Genomic DNA, 16,742 nt, shown 5'->3' on the forward strand with positions numbered 1-16,742 from the left:
AGACTTTCTGCTAAATTGCAGAAATAATTCTTTCTTAAAAGCTAAATTGGTTTGCCTTAAACAAAGAATTAACAATTGTATTTGCTTTTCTAGCTTTAATTAACCCACAAATAAGTTATTTTACAACCTCGTGAAACGACTTCATTAGTAATTATCTGCATCATCAAAGAAAACGTTTGTTTTTTTCAACTTTGATATTAGTAAGTCCTGACTGGTAAAGTCAGAAGTGGTGTTTACATGGACAAAGGTAATTGGAATGAACGCCTGATCGGAAGGAAAAGGCGTCATGTAAACACGCCGATTGGAATACTCTGCCCCGATCAGACTCGTTCGGATCAAAATGTCTTTCCGATTGAGATAGGTGGGTTATGCCGATTTTTGATCCGATCGTTGATCATGTAAACGGTTCATTCCGATCGTGTGTCACTGCTGCTCTTGTTTAACGTCATTCATAGACGGTGTTTCGCTGAGAGAAAGCTTTGGAGCTCAAACAGGACTGACCGGCTGCTCCGCAGACGCCTCTGCGCTCCGCCCTCGCCCCGCGGGCTCCTCTCCCAAGGGAGAGGGTGCTGGGGAGGAGCGCTTTGTGCCCCCGACGCCGTCCGGACCCTGCACGGTCTGGGCGCGGCTGCCGGTGGACCGAGCGAGCAGTGTCTCTGAGCAGAGCAGCCGGACTTGGAGCTTTGTGTTTGAGGGGAGGGGAGGATGCTTTGTCACGTGTGGGAGGCTTCAGACTGCGATCCGTCCTGCAGCTCTATGTGAACGAGCTGCCGAACTCAGGAGAACCAGGTCTCCCGGTAGAACTGAGTCCCCAAGCAGGGAAGTGGCTTTGGGGCGGTGTGTGAGCCTTTCAAAGCAGAAATGTTGCTCACTGCTTAGAAACCGTCAAACAATCAACGTGGATTTGTGTTTCCTGTCATGTCCCGACAAAATAAAGGCTGATGTTATTAGAATAGAATATCTTTATTTCTATAGCACTTTTCCCAGAGCAAGTCACAAAGTGCTTTACAAAGAGCATAAAATCATATCAACACACAAAAAAGTGATAAAATACAATAATAATAATAATAAAACAAAACACAGTAAAACGTGGTAAAACTAGGACTAAATCAACTAAAAGCTCTCCTAAATAAAAACGTCTTGACCTGAAATTTAGAACACTCAACGGAGTCAATCTGACGCAACGACAATGGGAGGGAGTTCCAAAAACGAGGAGCAACAGCTTGAAATTATTCCACATATTTATGTGCAGCCAAGATGCAGATTAGGGCATTTCCCGCATGGATTTTATGTTCATCCATGGCTAAATGTTGTTGGCGCGTGTTAGCCTCTCTTAGCCCTTCTTCCGGCTCTGTTCCGCTACAGAAAAAGCACTGACCACACGGATTAAAAATAAAATGATTTCCAATTATCTTAAAATTGATAGAAAACTTTGGCAAGATCTCTGGTTATACAGTCAATAATACAAAATCCGCCATTCTACTACTTGATGAAAAACAAGCTAGCAATCCTAACTCGCGGTCTTTATCATTCAAACTTGTGGATCATTTTACATATTTAGGTATAGAAATCAGACGTAAACTAAACGACGTTGTTAGGGTTAACTATGAATCTTTGATAAATGAAACTACAGTGTCTGTTGATAGGTGGATGTCCTTACCTCTCTCCTTGATGGGAAGAATTAATGCTATAAAAATGAATATTCTCCCCAAAATGTTGTACGTGTTTCAGAATTTACCATTGCCCCCACCTGATGATTTCTTTTCAAAAATCAAAAAACAATTTCTTGCATTTATTTGGAAAAATGATAAAGCACGAATTCGGTTATCCATGATGCAACTGCCATATAACCAGGGCGGGTTAAAATGTCCAAATATAATTTGGTATCATTGGGCTACACAATTAAGATCAATAAAATTTTATTTTGAAATTATTGATGCCCCCCAGTGGAAAGAAATGGAATCTGTTGGTCTAGATTTACCACTGCCATATTATCTTTATTCAGATACGATTTTTAATTTGATTAAGAAAACTACAAATCCAATTGTTAAATACATGATAAAAATCTGGTCTAGGGTATACAAGCATACTAATGAAACTAATAACTTATCTTTGTACACCCCAATTTGGGGAAACCAGTATTTTATCCCAGGGAGGGCAGATATTATCTTTCAAGACTGGTCTTCGAGAGGAATAAAATCAATACAGGATCTATATTTACCAAATTCAGAATCACTAATGTCCTTTGACGAACTGACATGCAAGTATAACATTGATAGGAAATGTTTCTTTAAATTCCTTCAGTTACGGAGTTTTATTAGAGAAAGGCAGGGTAATCAATTAACTAAGCAAAAAAAAACATCACTTGAAAGAATGCTTTCTAAAAATAGTCGGAATAAAGGTGCCATATCAGAATTTTATGATCTTTTGTTGTCCAACTCTAAGGAAAACTCTGATTTTAAATTTAGTGCCTGGAATGAGGATCTCAAAACAACCTTGTCAAAGGAAGATTGGGAGTTAGCTTGTAGCAAAGTTCCCAAACAGATAATCAGTACTCGGCTTAGGGTTCTGCAATACAAGTGGCTTATGAGAACATATATAACACCAGCGCAACTGAACCGATATAACAGTAATATTCCCGATATCTGTTGTAAGTGTGCTGAGGCTAAAGGAACTCTCTTCCACTGCATGTGGCAATTCCCTGAGATAAGTCTTTTTTGGGAGGAGGTTAGAAAAGCAGTGGAGATGATTGTTTCAAAAACTGTTCCAACAAATCCTGTTATGTTTATTCTAGGTATATATCCTTCAAATCCCAAGTTTAGTAAAAGCGAACAAATTATGATTGACATGTGTTTTTTACAAGCAAAAAGAACCATTGCAATGTTTTGGAGAAGAACCTGTAGGCCCAAATTGACTCACTGGGTGAAACAGATGCTCGTAGTTTTTCCATTAGAAAGGATTACATGTATTAGGAAAGGAAAGTTGGAACTGTTTGCAGAAATGTGGGGTCCTCTAAAAATTTTTGTGAGGAGTCTTAATTTGGAGAATGGATCTGTGGATGACCAAGACTAACTAAGAATACTCTGTAAACCTTCAGTATTTAAAAAAAAAAAAAAAATGCATTTGTATTTGAAAAATGTATCAAAAGATGGCTTTTCTTTAATTTCCTGATAAATAGAGGTTGATCTGTTTTTTGTTCTTCTTGTTATTGTTTAGTTTTTTTTCTCTGTTCTATTTTGTTTATTCTATTTTAGTTCACATATACAAATTGGATGTAAAGCTTGTGATTATGGTTGATAATGTACCAAAAATTAAAATAAAAACAATATTAAAAAATAAATAAATAAATAAATAAATAAATAAATAAAATGATGAGCGAACAGGCGCTTCATAATAACAATAATAAAGGCACGTTTAGAAGATCACCTTTTATATTACCGGCTTGTTTACAGCGGGACTCATTTCCTCTTCTGATATTTATACATCACTGCACTTGCCCAAATGATTTATTCCGACCGAAAGTGTGGCCCATGTGAACGTTTGTTATAATCTGAAAAAGTTTTTCTGGGCCCTTGTATGCAGCTGAATTCTGATCCGATCTTTGATCCGATCAAAACATTTTGCACACGTAACCGCGTCTGGTGATGGCGTTTGCACGCTGCATACATGAGCCGTGATAATTCTCGTCAGCAAGAAAGTAAATAAAGTTTCTTATTTAACCCCGTAAAGTATTGTAAACTCCAGCCACATTTGTGCAGCAAACTAAGCTACTTTAGTTTCTGGTGTCCTTAGACAGCTCTTTGGTCTTGGCCATAGTGGAGTTTGGAGTGTAACTGTTTGAGGTTGTGGACAGGTGTCTGTTATATAGATAACAGGTATTAATGCAGGTAATGGATGGAGGACAGAGGATCCTCTTACAGAAGACGTTACAGGTCTGTGAGAGACACAAATTTCACTTGTTTGTTGGTGACCAAATGCTTATTTTCCACCTTAATTTACAAATAAATTCTGTAAATTCAGACCTGGGGATTTCTCATTTTGCCTCTTATAGTTGAGGTAAACCTATGATGCAAATTACAGGCCTCTCTCATTCTATTAAGTGGGAGAACGTGCACAAATGGTGGCCGACAAAATTTATTTGGCCCCACTTTGTAAAAATCAAAACTTGTGAGGTGTTTTCTTTTAATAAATACGTTTTTTTAAATGAATGTTTTAGCCTACATTGGGTTTGCAATCCTGTACCTCCTATCTGTCCTTTTTGTTCAATGCACCAAATTGTACATTATTAGGCAACATCAGACAGGAGTAACAAAAAGATCATTTGGTTTAGAGATACGTTCTCTAAAGCAGGCAGCTTTGCCCCACATAAAGCATTATTTTCTTTCGATGTCACTGCCAGCTCTTTGCTCCTAAGACCAGCTTTTTGTCTTCTGTAGCGCCTCATCGTATCACTGCTGTCACGCCTCTGACTTGTAATTACTCATCAGTAATTTGTTGTGCCATTTTGTGTTCATGTGAACTGGAGTTAAAAGTAGTTGTGCTGAAGCAAGTTTTCTTCTGTTAGACATTACATCAACTCAGTTTCTATTATGCCAATCTTTTTTAATTAGGCACTATTTGTTTGATGTCAAAACTTAAGCAGTTTAGTAGCTCAATTCCAGACTCTCACTTTATTCCAGATAATCCAGCGTTTCCTGCTGTTTTTGTCTAAAGACTAGACGGCCAGTCCTGCAGTTTTTTATTTCTTGGGCTGGACAATAGATCGATTTAATCGATGAATTCAGATTAGTTGTTTTAAAAGCTTTTGTTGTTCGGAGAAGGGTTAGCCCGCCGGTTTCTCGCAAGGCGCAGGCGTGAAAAAGGCATCTAGCAGAGAGGAGCTTATTCAGCGAACCAGAAAAAACCAAAGCTTGTTCTGTGAGATACAGAAGCACACACGGCATCAGAAGCCTTGCCCTGTACCCTTTCTGTAGAGCGTTTGGCTCATAAAGCAGCGAGATGTGACTATTTCTAACAGGATCCAGACAGAACTGGACGACAAACCTGCTGGACCTACAGCAGCAACCAGAAAATGAAATTAAAAACAGTTGATTTGGAGAAAGTGATGTCATTGGACAGTGATCTGCAAAAACGCTTTCCTTCTATTTGCACAGTATGCACAACCATCTTTGCAAAAGTTCCGATGTTGTTTGTATTGGTGGGCGAACCGCAGACACACTGCCGAGGTCGACTCCAGGTAGAAGTCATGAAAGTCACCCATAAGGAGCGAAATAACAGAATGGTTACGGTAGAACAGGGGTGGGATTATATAAATTCACTTCCTTCCACAACCTTTCAATCAATATTTAATTTTAAGGTCAATTATCCTAAGTTTGATACGTCTTTGTACGAATGTATAACTGATGATTGAAATGTTTTTTTTTTCCATAAAAAACGTATTTTCTAAATATAATGATATAGATAATGAAACTTTATTAGCAGTGTCTTTGTGACATTACACAGCCAGTGTTGTGCTGAAACATCACTGTGTCATTTGTAATAATTATAATTTTTTGGACAGACCAGGATTGCTTTGGAGGAGGATTTCTTTCTTTATTTGAATTTGAAAAGCTCTCACTATTCATCTTAAATGAAGATCTTCTTAAAAACAGGTGGTTTTTATTCAGACCTCCACTCCCCTCTTTTGGCTTGACATGCTTTCATTGTTTGTTGACGGCCCGCGTGTTTATTTGGCATTGAACTGTAGCTTTGCGTTCCTGCTCCTGCTTTCCCGTGGAACTGGTGTAGCTTTAAAGGCTGATCGCTGTTTCTCCCTCCTCCACCGCTCATTTGCCATGCCGTTTTATCCCCCCCACTCACGCTGCCAAGCACCATTTGTGCTTTTTCAAATCTGTTGGGTTACTGTTCAACTCCTCTCTGATTTTCCACAAAACCAGTTTAGAGAGAGAAACCGGATATTTTCGGTTCTGGTAAACTGATTTCTCAGAAGCTAATTTATGTTTATATGGGATTGTAAACGATAAAATACTTAAGTACTGAAATTTAAAAATTGGAATGTTTTAAAATATTGAACCTCCTGAAAATGAAACTTTCCATAAAGAAATTTGGTCTAAAAGTGCATTATTTTTATTAAAAATGTTTGTCACCTTTGTGCTAAGACAAATATACTGCATATGCTGTTCTTCATTTTATATTGTAAATAAGAGATTGTTTTTAAAAGTCGGCAGAAAGCCTGATATGTAGAACATGAGCTGCTAATCTCTAACCCCTTGGTGCGTCGTGTAACACAGATGATAAATGTTTTGGCAGGATTGTTCACTCATATCCTGTTGGATGAAGCAGCTCAGGCCATGGAGTGTGAAACCATCATGCCTTTTGCTCTCGCTAGCAAATCAACCCGTATCGTGTTGGCTGGGGACCATATGCAGGCAAGTAGAGGGTCAACAGCATCACAGTGTTTGAACCTTTCTTTGTGGAAGCCACAGGTTTTAGTTCTAAAAGAAAAAGCTAAATGAACAAGCATAGTTCTGCCCGTTTAGAAATCCGTTTAATTAAACTGTACTTTCTTTTAACGAAGACATTTTTTAATTATTTCAATGTTCATGTTTTTCAGCTGAAGCTGTGTGCAGTTTGTTTCTCCGCTGCTGTCATGCTTCTCTTCTGATTATTAGTACTGTAGAAAACTGAAGGATGTTTCTTAATCTCTCTCACTTTTCCCCTTAATTTTGCAGCTCAGTCCATTTGTGTACAGCGAGTTTGCACGGGAGCGCAATCTGCACGTGTCTCTGTTGGACCGGCTGTATGAGCACTACCCCTCTGAATACCCCTGTCGGATCCTCCTGTGTGAAAACTATCGATCCCACGAAGCGATAATCAAGTGAGTGGATGTTCTCCACGCTGCTTTGTGTGAAAAGGATTGAGATGAAGCCAGCAGGGAGGGCAGGTCTGGAGTGATAGCCAGTATGCGACACCTCAACATTACTGTAGGCCAGGGGTCGGCAACCTGTACCACTCAAAGAGCCATTTGGATCAGTTTCCCACAGAAATGAAAACACAGGGAGTTTCCAGTGGATGACATCATTTCACTCGTTTTAAAAGTCCGTGAAGAGGTGTTAAATTTTTATACCATGCTCCGGGTGAATACTTGATTCTGATTGGCTGCTGGGTGTGCGTTAAAAAGTGATAACCGCACGCCCCAAAAAGAAGTCGGAAAAAAAACAAGAATTAAGGACTAAAAACTGGTTACTATTTATTACTTTTGAAAGTGACCATGGTATAAGTGGGTTAATGGCCTTTCGAAGTGTGCATCATCACTTTTTAATGCACTTCATTAAAAACCGCACCCTGTCTTCTCTTTTTATGCAAATGAAAAAAGTAAACTGGTTAATAGTCGACCTAATTTGTAAAACCACTGCAGTCTGAGGTATAACGTATAACTTAAACGTAAACTTGATGGTTAAAATGTTGCACTGCATCGATCCGAAGATGGTAAGAACTTCTTCAGAACTTTTTTTTTTTTTTTTTTTGCATAACTTGATTGTACAGGTTCTGAAGTCTTGGTTTCAAGCCCCTGTTTTTCCTTCTCTCTATAGCTACACATCAGAATTATTTTATGATGGAAAGCTGATGGCAAGCGGGAAGCAACCCTCCCACAAAGACTTCTATCCTCTCACCTTCTTCACAGCCAGAGGAGAAGACGTCCAGGAGAAGAACAGCACTGCCTACTACAACAACGCCGAGGTGAGTCTGCAAGCACGCCGTCCTGAAAAGAAGTTTTTCCTTTTTAACAGCTGTGTGAGCTTCTTAGTTAAACGGGGTCTCTGTAGAGAGTTTTGACTGATAATTTGTGAATGCTTCCTTCTTTAAAGACGTGTTTTTATTTTTATTTTGTGTGGACATAAAGCAACATGAATCAATTTTCATAGTTGAAGTATTAATATGTAGATTATTACTGGTAGTTTATGCTGTTAAAGCATGTTGTAGCCTCTTTAGTTTTTCCAGGATTTTGTCAAACTGTTTTGTTCATTATTTCTTCTTTTCATGTTGTCTGTGGTTCTTTGACTGGGCTCTTTCATTTTTTTTTAAAGAGGCATATCTCAACCACAGAGCATTGACATAAAATGTGATTTGTTTGAAGTAGTTTAGAAAAATATTTTCAATGTATTTACTTCAGAAGGCATTTATAATGTTCCTTTTGAAGTTTGATGTAGATGCCAGCCCTTTACCCCAAAGAGAAAGAAAATCCAGTGTTTGAGCTGAATAAAATGTAAAATATGTACAAACAATAATCCGTCACAGCTCACTTGATTCTCTGAGCATTGTCATCTTTTTCTCTTTATTGCATTAATTCAAGTTTTAACTTACAGCCACACAGAATGTAAAATCTCAATAGATTTATTCGTTACCATAGAAATTTAAAGTTCATAACAAAGTTAAATGCAGCAAAAACAAAATTAAGTTTTCAGCCAAAAGAAAATGTTTTTCATCAGCAGCTACAAACACAACCACATTAAGTCTCACAGGTTAGATGTTAGGTAAAACCTTTTCCAATTCACTTTTATTTTGAATTCCAATGTAAACAGCTTCCCATCATGTAACACGGTCGTACTAATAGCAGCACTGAATGTTGCCAGTGAATCATCTTACAAATCTCTTCATAAATTATTTGTAGCTCTGCAACTTTCAGGCTGTATCTTTGAAGTTTGTTGATGTATTCGTGTTACACACTTTCCCTCTTAGCCCTAAAACTCGTCTGTTCCCAGTGTACAGTTGAAACCAGAAGTTTACACACACCACATAAACACACACACACACATGCTTTTTTATTCTCACCGTTAGACATGGAAAAAAAAGTCAACTTTTCATGTTTTTGGTCAATCATAATTAACAAAATCATTTCTATTTTTTAAATGTCAGAATAATGAGACTAAGGTTTTTTAGACAAGTTATGACGACTTTTATCAAATTCAAAAGTTTACATACGCTAAGACCTTTAAACAATTTGGGAAACCCCAGATGATGATGTCATCTCTTTGGAAGCTTCTGATACGTTTATTGACAGCATGTGAGTCCATTAGAAACACACCTGTGGATATACTTTAGGGCACATTTGAGACGCACTGGCTTGTTTGTAAAAACATCATGGGACAGTCAAAAGAAATCAGTCAAGATATTAAGAAGGCAGATGTGGTTCTGCACAAGTCCGGTTCATTATTGGGTGGAATTTCCAGATGCCTGAAGGCGCTGCGTTCATCTGTTCAGACTATTGTACGCAAGTATAAACATTCTGGGAACGTCCAGCCATCATATCGCTCAGGAAGGAGACGGGTTCGGTGTCCCAGGGATGAACGCACCTTGGTCCGATATGTTTAGAACAACCAATGGACAAAGGCAAAAGATGTTGTGAATACCTTGGCTGAAGATGGTTATCAACAGTGAAACAAGTACTGTACATACATGGGCTGAAAGGCTACAGGACCAGGAAGAAGCCATTACTCCAAAAGAAACATAGAAAAACCAGATTAAAGTTTGCTAATGCACACAAGGATTAAGACATTCATTTATGGAGACATGTCTTATCGTCTGACGTAACTAAAATTGAACTTTTTTGCAACAATGACCATCATTATGTTTGGAGGAAAAAGGGGGAAGCCTCCAGGCCTTGGAACACTAAATGTAAAACATGGGGGTGGTAGCACCATGATGTGGGGTTGTTTTGCTGCTGGAGGGACTGGTGCACTTTAAAAAATAGATCATGAGGAAAGAACAGTATGTGGAAGTATTGAAGCAACATCTGAAGACATCAGCCAGAAAGTTCATGAAGCAATGACCCAAAGCAAACTGGTAACAAAGTGGCTCAAGGATAACAAAGTCAATGTTTTGGAGCCCGGATCTAAATCCTATTGAGCATTTATGATCAGAGCTGAAAAGACGTTTACATGCAGTTAACTCTTTAGAAACAAATCTGCTCATTGCTTTATTAATTTTCAAAATGCATCTTTTTATCCTTATGGTAAAACATATATCAACTGTTGCTTAAGTTATTGATTGATTTGTTACAGATTTTTCTTTTCACCATTTTTAATATCGAACTCCTTAAATAGCGTGATTCTTTTCCGGTGCGTCCAGGTGTTTGAGATCGTGGAGCGGGTGGAGGAGTTGCGTAAAAAGTGGCCAGTTGCTTGGGGTAAACTGGATGACGGAAGCATCGGGGTGGTGTCCCCCTATGCTGACCAAGTCTTCCGCATTCGGGCTGAACTTCGTAAGAAAAGGATGCACGAGGTCAGCGTTGAAAGAGTACTCAACGTCCAAGGTGAGCAAACGTGTACTGAAAGCTACAACTGCAATGTGTGTCCAAAGAGGAAAAAAAGAACCTGACATATTCTGCTTTTTAAACATTTCCCCCTAAAGGGTAAGTTATGAAATGGCAGTGTGATGTTGTGCTTTTACACTGTGTGTCGGCATAACTTTTAGTCAACTTTTCATTAGTGACGAGTGTAAAGTTAATGGGATTTTTTTTGTGTTTCACACAGCAAACTAAAAAGAAACTTCTGGTGCTGCTTCAGTTTATTTTCATGTGGTATTTATGCACAGTTCTAGTAAACTTTAATAAAATGCCTCATTAAAGAGGAAGTTGATTCAAAGAAGGTGGACGTTACCAGATTTAGTCTGATTCATTCCTGTTTAACTTAAGTCTTTTAAGACGCAGCTTTTGACTTTTCTTGATATATACATACATTCACTGGCCGCTTTACTAGACACACCTGTCCAGCTGCTTCTTAATGCTAATTTCTAACCAGCCAATCGCATGGCAGCAACTTAATCCATTTAGGTAGACATGGTCAAGACGATCTGCTGCAGTTCAAGAATGAGGAATGAGGCAGAAAGGTGATTGAAGTGACTCTGAACGTGGTATCGTTGGTGGTGCAAGACGGGCTGGTCTGAGGATTTCAGAAACTGCTGATCTACTGGGATTTTCACCCACAACCATCTCTAGAGTTTATAGAGAATGGTCAGGAAAAGAGGAAATATCCAGTGAGCTGCAGTTCTGTGGGCAGAAATACCTTGTTGATGTCAGAGGAGAATAGTCAGACTGGTTCCAGCTAATAGAAAGACAACAGGAACTCAAAAAACCACTGGTTCCAACCGAGGTCTGCAGAAGATCATCTCTGAACACACAACACGTCCAACCACGATGCAGATGGACTACAGCAGCAGAAGACCACACCGGGTGGGACTCCTGTCAGCTAAGAACAGGAAAATGAGGCTACAATTAGGGTTGTGCCGATGGACGATATCATCGTCCATCGTGATGGGTGACTGACATCCCGATGGAGAGACCACCATCGTGATGCCACGCCCCCGCCACGTTGCGAGTCAACACCATAAGCCGCGGTTACATGTACAAAATATCTTGATGGGATCAATGGTCGGATTAGAATCCAACCGTGTACATGGGCCCAGAAAAATGTTTTCAGAATATAAAAACGTTCACTAAGGTCACACTTGCGCAGTAGGGTTTGAAAACCGGAAGGATATAAATTCCGCCGAGCGGCTTTTTTTTTTTCAAACTTTTTTTCAAACTTTGCTTTTTCTGAACGTAGCCAGGATTAGCAGTATGCTAACACGGGCTAACAACATTAGCTTTGGGTGGCGCTGCATGCTGTGAATAACATCAGCCTTTATTTAGTCGGGACACGACTGGAAACACAAATCCACGTGATTGTTTGAATGTTTTCTAAGGACTGAGCGACATTTCTGCTTTGAAACCGCTCAAACCGCTGTGTGTGCTGACGATCCGAGCTGTGCTCAGCTCAGATACACACTTTTAGACCCGGTTCTGATTTCGGTTGCTTGTACCACTAGAGCTGCGGGGCGGATCGCAGTCTTAAATCTCCCACACATACCGCTCATGTACCCCCCCCCTCCCTTCCCATCAAACACAAAGCTGTAAGTCCGCGCTCCGCCGGTCCACTTCACTAGTTAAGTGCAGGAGCGGACTACACTTCTTTTCTATTTTGTTTGTTAATTTTTTTGTTAAAGTCACTTCCCTCAGTTTATACTGGATCATCGCGGATTAGTCATTAGTTGGGAAATAAAATGAAAAAAGCAAAATAACGAATAGCAGTTATATAAGAATGAAAAATGTAAAAATACCCCCCCCACCCCCCAACCCCACCCCCCCCCCCCCCCCCCCCCCCCCAGGCGATGTCATCGTCCATCCCGATGGTTGACAGCAAACATCGTCAACGGCCAATTTACGGGACATCGCCCAACCCTAGCTACAATTCACACAGACTCACCAGAACTGGACAATAGAAGATTGTCTGGTCTGATGAGTCTCCATTTCTGCTGCAACATTCTGATTGTAGGGTCAAAATATGGCATCAACAACATGAAAGCATGGATCCTTCCTGCGTTGTGTCAATGGCTCAGGGTTGTGGTGGTGGTGTCATGGTGTGGAGATGTTTTCTTTGCACACTTTGGGCCCCTTCCTACCAATTGAGCATGGTTCCAACACCACAGCCTACCTGAGTGTTGTTGCTGACCATGTCCATCCCTTTATGACCACAGTGTACTATCTTCTGATGGCTACTTCCAGCAGGATAAGGCTCCATGTCATAAAGCTAGAATCATCTCAGACTGGTTTCTAGAACATGACAGTGAGTTCACTGGACTCAAAAGTCCTCCACAGTCACCACATCTCAACCCAGTAGATCACCTTTGGGATGTGGTAGAACGGGAGATTGGCATCATAGATGTGCAACCGACAAACCTGCAGCAACAGCGTGATGCTATCATGTCAATATGGACCAAATGCACATACGCACACATTTCTTGGTATAAGACCAATAAGGTAGATAGTTCTTCTTGTGGGCTTTTATCGTTTCCTTTTGATTGCTTTGTCCTGATATCTGTCAGATAGTAACAGCCAGCAAGTTTTAATTAAACAGTCCGGGAGGGGTGGACTCCCGCCAGGATGGGGAATCCCCAGCTGCAGCAACAAAATCTGCCTTTTTTTACCCACAGAATGTTGGAATTGAAGCCACATTGAAAATGTTTTTCTGTTGGAATGTTTTGCTTTTGGCCCCAATAAGGAGGGCACACTAAACACAGAGAGACCATTCTGTTGAAAGCACAAAATGAGGTGTGTCTGTCACTCCAATACAATTGCCTCCCTATCCCAAAAATCTGATAAGTGGAACAAACACTGTGTAAACGACATCCACCGTGCTTTTCATTATATCCCTGACTTTTTGTGACTAGTGTAACTAAGATCAACTAAAAACAGGTACTCTGAAGGGTAATGTTTTCTTAAAACCTAATGTCTGGATCAAGACTCTCGATAGACTTGAACTCTGAAATGAAAACGTGACGTTTTGTGTTGCAGGGAAACAGTTTCGGGTGCTGTTCCTCAGCACCGTGCGGACACGGCACACCTGCAAGCACAAGCAAACAGCCATCAAGCGGAAAGAGCAGCTGGTTGAGGACTCAACAGAGGACCTTGATTACGGTTTCTTGTCCAACTACAAGCTACTTAACACAGCCATTACAAGAGCCCAGTCCCTGGTTGCAGTTGTGGGAGACCCCATAGCGCTCTGCTCTGTAGGGCGCTGCAGGTAATTTGTTTTGAGAAATAGTAATAGACTGTGATCTGGATTCTTAATGATTGTTAGCTTTATTTTTTACAATTATTTGAGATGTTTTAATGCTGTGAAACTCCTCACTACACACTTTATACACTTTTCTTTGACAAACAGTGATATATTCACCCTTTAATCTCTTGTTTAAACACTGAGTTCAAACCTCAGTAGAGAAAAATAAATCCAGGATTATAGAATGGAAAGGAAAATCTGTCGTACAGGACAAGCAACATGGAGGAGATCTATTAACAAGGGTCTACAGCCAATCAGGACACAGTGCTCAGCCTGCACCTAAATAAAAAAAATAAAAGCAGCCAGCCTTCAAAAGGTGAACCGCGTTAGGGCGGGGGACTGCTCTACCTATTAATGGAAAAAATATAAATAATATAAAATGGAAAAAAAGTCAACGTTGATTCATAAATGTTTGGCTCATTCTAGTAACGTGTGATTACTTCTTTTTATTTTCATAAAACTCTGAATGTTTTTGGCTCACAGTAATCTACCAATTACTTTTTTTTTCTAATTATTACAGCTTTATTCTTGCTTTCTTCCCTTTAAATAAATCTGGCACCTCTCTGTAACCGCCTCCTCAGTAACTGATGTTTGTCTCAGCAAATAAACTTCAAGCTGATTGATAAATGTCAGCCTGCAGACCTATGAAGCGTAAGTCTTCAGTCTGTGCACAGCGCATCCACACTCTGAATTATCAGGAATGAAAAGCTGTCGGCGCAAAGTAGCTGGCTAGCAACCAAAATGGAGCACAGCTTAAGCTGTTTTTTCAAACCAGATAGAAAATTGAGTTTGACTTTCTCTTCCTCGCCTTACGATCACAGTTACTTAAAATTCTAACAACACAGAATAAACTGTGTGTTAATCGTCAGTTTCTTGCTTTTTGCAGAAAATTCTGGGAACACTTCATTTGCATTTGCCATGAAAACGCGAGCCTGCATGGCATCACCTTTGAGCAGATCAAGGCTCAGCTGGAGGCCCTGGAGCTCAAAAAGACGTACGTCCTGAACCCCCTGGCTCCAGAGTTCATCCCTCGTGCCTTCAGACCCCTGCAAGGACACCACTCTTCCCCGCAGGCCCTCCACCCCCTCCATCATCCACACCCCCAACATGCTCAGTCAGCCTCTAACAAGCAGGCTTCGCAGCAACAGCAACAGCAACAGTCCCCCCCTAAGGTGAGGTGTTTTACCAGAAAAGCCGCACAGGAGCGTACATTTCTGTTTCTATCCACTACTCTTTTTAAACTGTTAAATCTAAAAAAAAAAAAAAAGATTGTGCAAATAAAAGTCAGAGTACAGAAATTCACGTTTTTTTACATTCACCTCACTAAAAGCTGTCGGATAATTGCATAAGCAAGGTGGTTGTCATGGTAACGCAGCCGGCCGCCTCGCTCAGAAGTTGTGTAGGAGCTCAGAGGTTTGAGAGGCTAAAAGTATTGCAATGAGGGGATTTGTCACGGTTAACGGCAGGCTGAAGCTCAATCCGACTCTGAAAGACAGGCATGCATGTTGGTCTTTGTCACACGACAACAAACGCTAATTTTCTCTTTATTCTACGTCAATTATTAGATTTTTTTCATCTTGGAAGAACATCAAAAGTCACATTTTTATGGTTATGTTTTGATTGGGCTTTTTTCTGTTTATAATACTCCTTTTAATCTGTATCTGCTGTGTAAACACAGCAGATACAGATTAAAAGGAGTATTATAAACATAAAAAAAAGCATGCTTTACACATGCTCTACAGTGTCAAATGTGTGTTAAACGTTCATTTCACAGCAAAGAAAATCCTTTTGTGTGTGTTGGGATGGGTCACATTTTATTGGGACTGAAAATGAAGCAAAGACACATTTCACGTTGTACTCGGGGCTCGCTTTAGAAAGCTTGTTCGGCTCAGGTGGGGTTGGCTCAGCCCGTCTCGTCACATAAAGGTTAACCAAATCAGCCCAGCAGCCAGCCTGCTGCCATCACACACGTGGCTTAATGAGTCAAAACTCTGCAGCATGCTCAGCTTTAGAGGTAAACACACACCTCGCAGTTTTATTATGCTGTTTGTAATGATACAGCACAGATTGACACAAAGCGAATGAGTGACATGGCTGTCAAAGTCTGAAACTAGATCCCACTGAATCCATGCAGAAGGAAAATGTCTATTATCTATACGTCTTACTGTACTAATATTCTTTTTATTCTAGTTCATTGTGGGGTGTTTAGGTGCCTGGTTTTAAAACAATCATGAGTTGAAATGAATGTAAATGTGAATCCCTTTGTTCTAGTCAGCTCAGTACGTCCCTCCATGTTGGTACAGAGCATGAAAATAGACTGTAGCAGATGTATGCATAAAATATCAAGGCTCATTTTTTTCCCTTTAGAGTAAGATATTGGACAGTTTGGGGTTTTAAAAAAATGTTTGCGTTTAAATCAGTAGATACATGTGCAGATTTAGAGGGCTGTCACTTTCTGTAGCTGTAAGTAAACACTCTGCCTCTCAATGAACTAATGCTGAAGTCTTTAAAATGACAGTCTTTATGGTACAAAGATGATTCACGCTGTGATGTTGCTGTGGGCCAGGATTTCACTCTCAAAGTATCAGTTGTTGGTTCCTGTAGACGGTTGTCGTTTACACTTCTTGCTGTTGCTTTATTTGACATTTACAGACATAAACTGTCCCTACGTGACGAACGCTGCTCTTTTGTTTGCAGGGGAAACATGCTAACCACTCGGAGCACCTCCCACCTGAAGGATATGGTGAGTTTGTGGGAGAAATGCTGTAAGAAGGAAATCCAGCTGTATTCAAAGAATCCTTTTGGAGCCCAGACCCAATTTTTATGACTTTATTTAATTGGGGCGAATACAAAAAAACAACTTTTTGCAGGTTACTACTTGACTAAAAGATGGCACTAAAGGTGGTGGAAATAGAAATGCTTTTAAACTGTATATCATTTATGAATTCAGATGGTTAATAACGATTATTTAAAAAAAAATTAGGTGCATTTTTTATTTTATTTTAAAAGTTTTTAAATGTAACCCCAAAACAGAATTTTAAATTTTTTCTCACAGCATTTTTTCATCTTAACATTGATTTATATTTA

General features: G+C 39.8%; 1 protein-coding gene across 1 annotated transcript in view; it reads left to right on the forward strand.

The window, feature by feature from the left end:
- helz (helicase with zinc finger) overlaps positions 1–16,742 on the forward strand; it is a 57,884-nt gene that overhangs the window by 32,080 nt on the left and 9,062 nt on the right. Inside the window, exons 19-25 of the mRNA XM_023960442.2 lie at positions 6,310–6,428; positions 6,732–6,877; positions 7,593–7,740; positions 10,129–10,312; positions 13,391–13,619; positions 14,542–14,827; positions 16,353–16,398. Of these exons, the coding sequence (XP_023816210.1) occupies positions 6,310–6,428; positions 6,732–6,877; positions 7,593–7,740; positions 10,129–10,312; positions 13,391–13,619; positions 14,542–14,827; positions 16,353–16,398 (1,158 nt within the window). The remainder of the gene's footprint in view (positions 1–6,309; positions 6,429–6,731; positions 6,878–7,592; positions 7,741–10,128; positions 10,313–13,390; positions 13,620–14,541; positions 14,828–16,352; positions 16,399–16,742) is intronic.

Source organism: Oryzias latipes, chromosome 1, assembly GCF_053564925.1.
Source record: "Oryzias latipes strain Hd-rR chromosome 1, Olatipes_Hd-rR_3.1".
Classification (NCBI taxonomy): Eukaryota; Metazoa; Chordata; class Actinopteri; order Beloniformes; family Adrianichthyidae; genus Oryzias; species Oryzias latipes.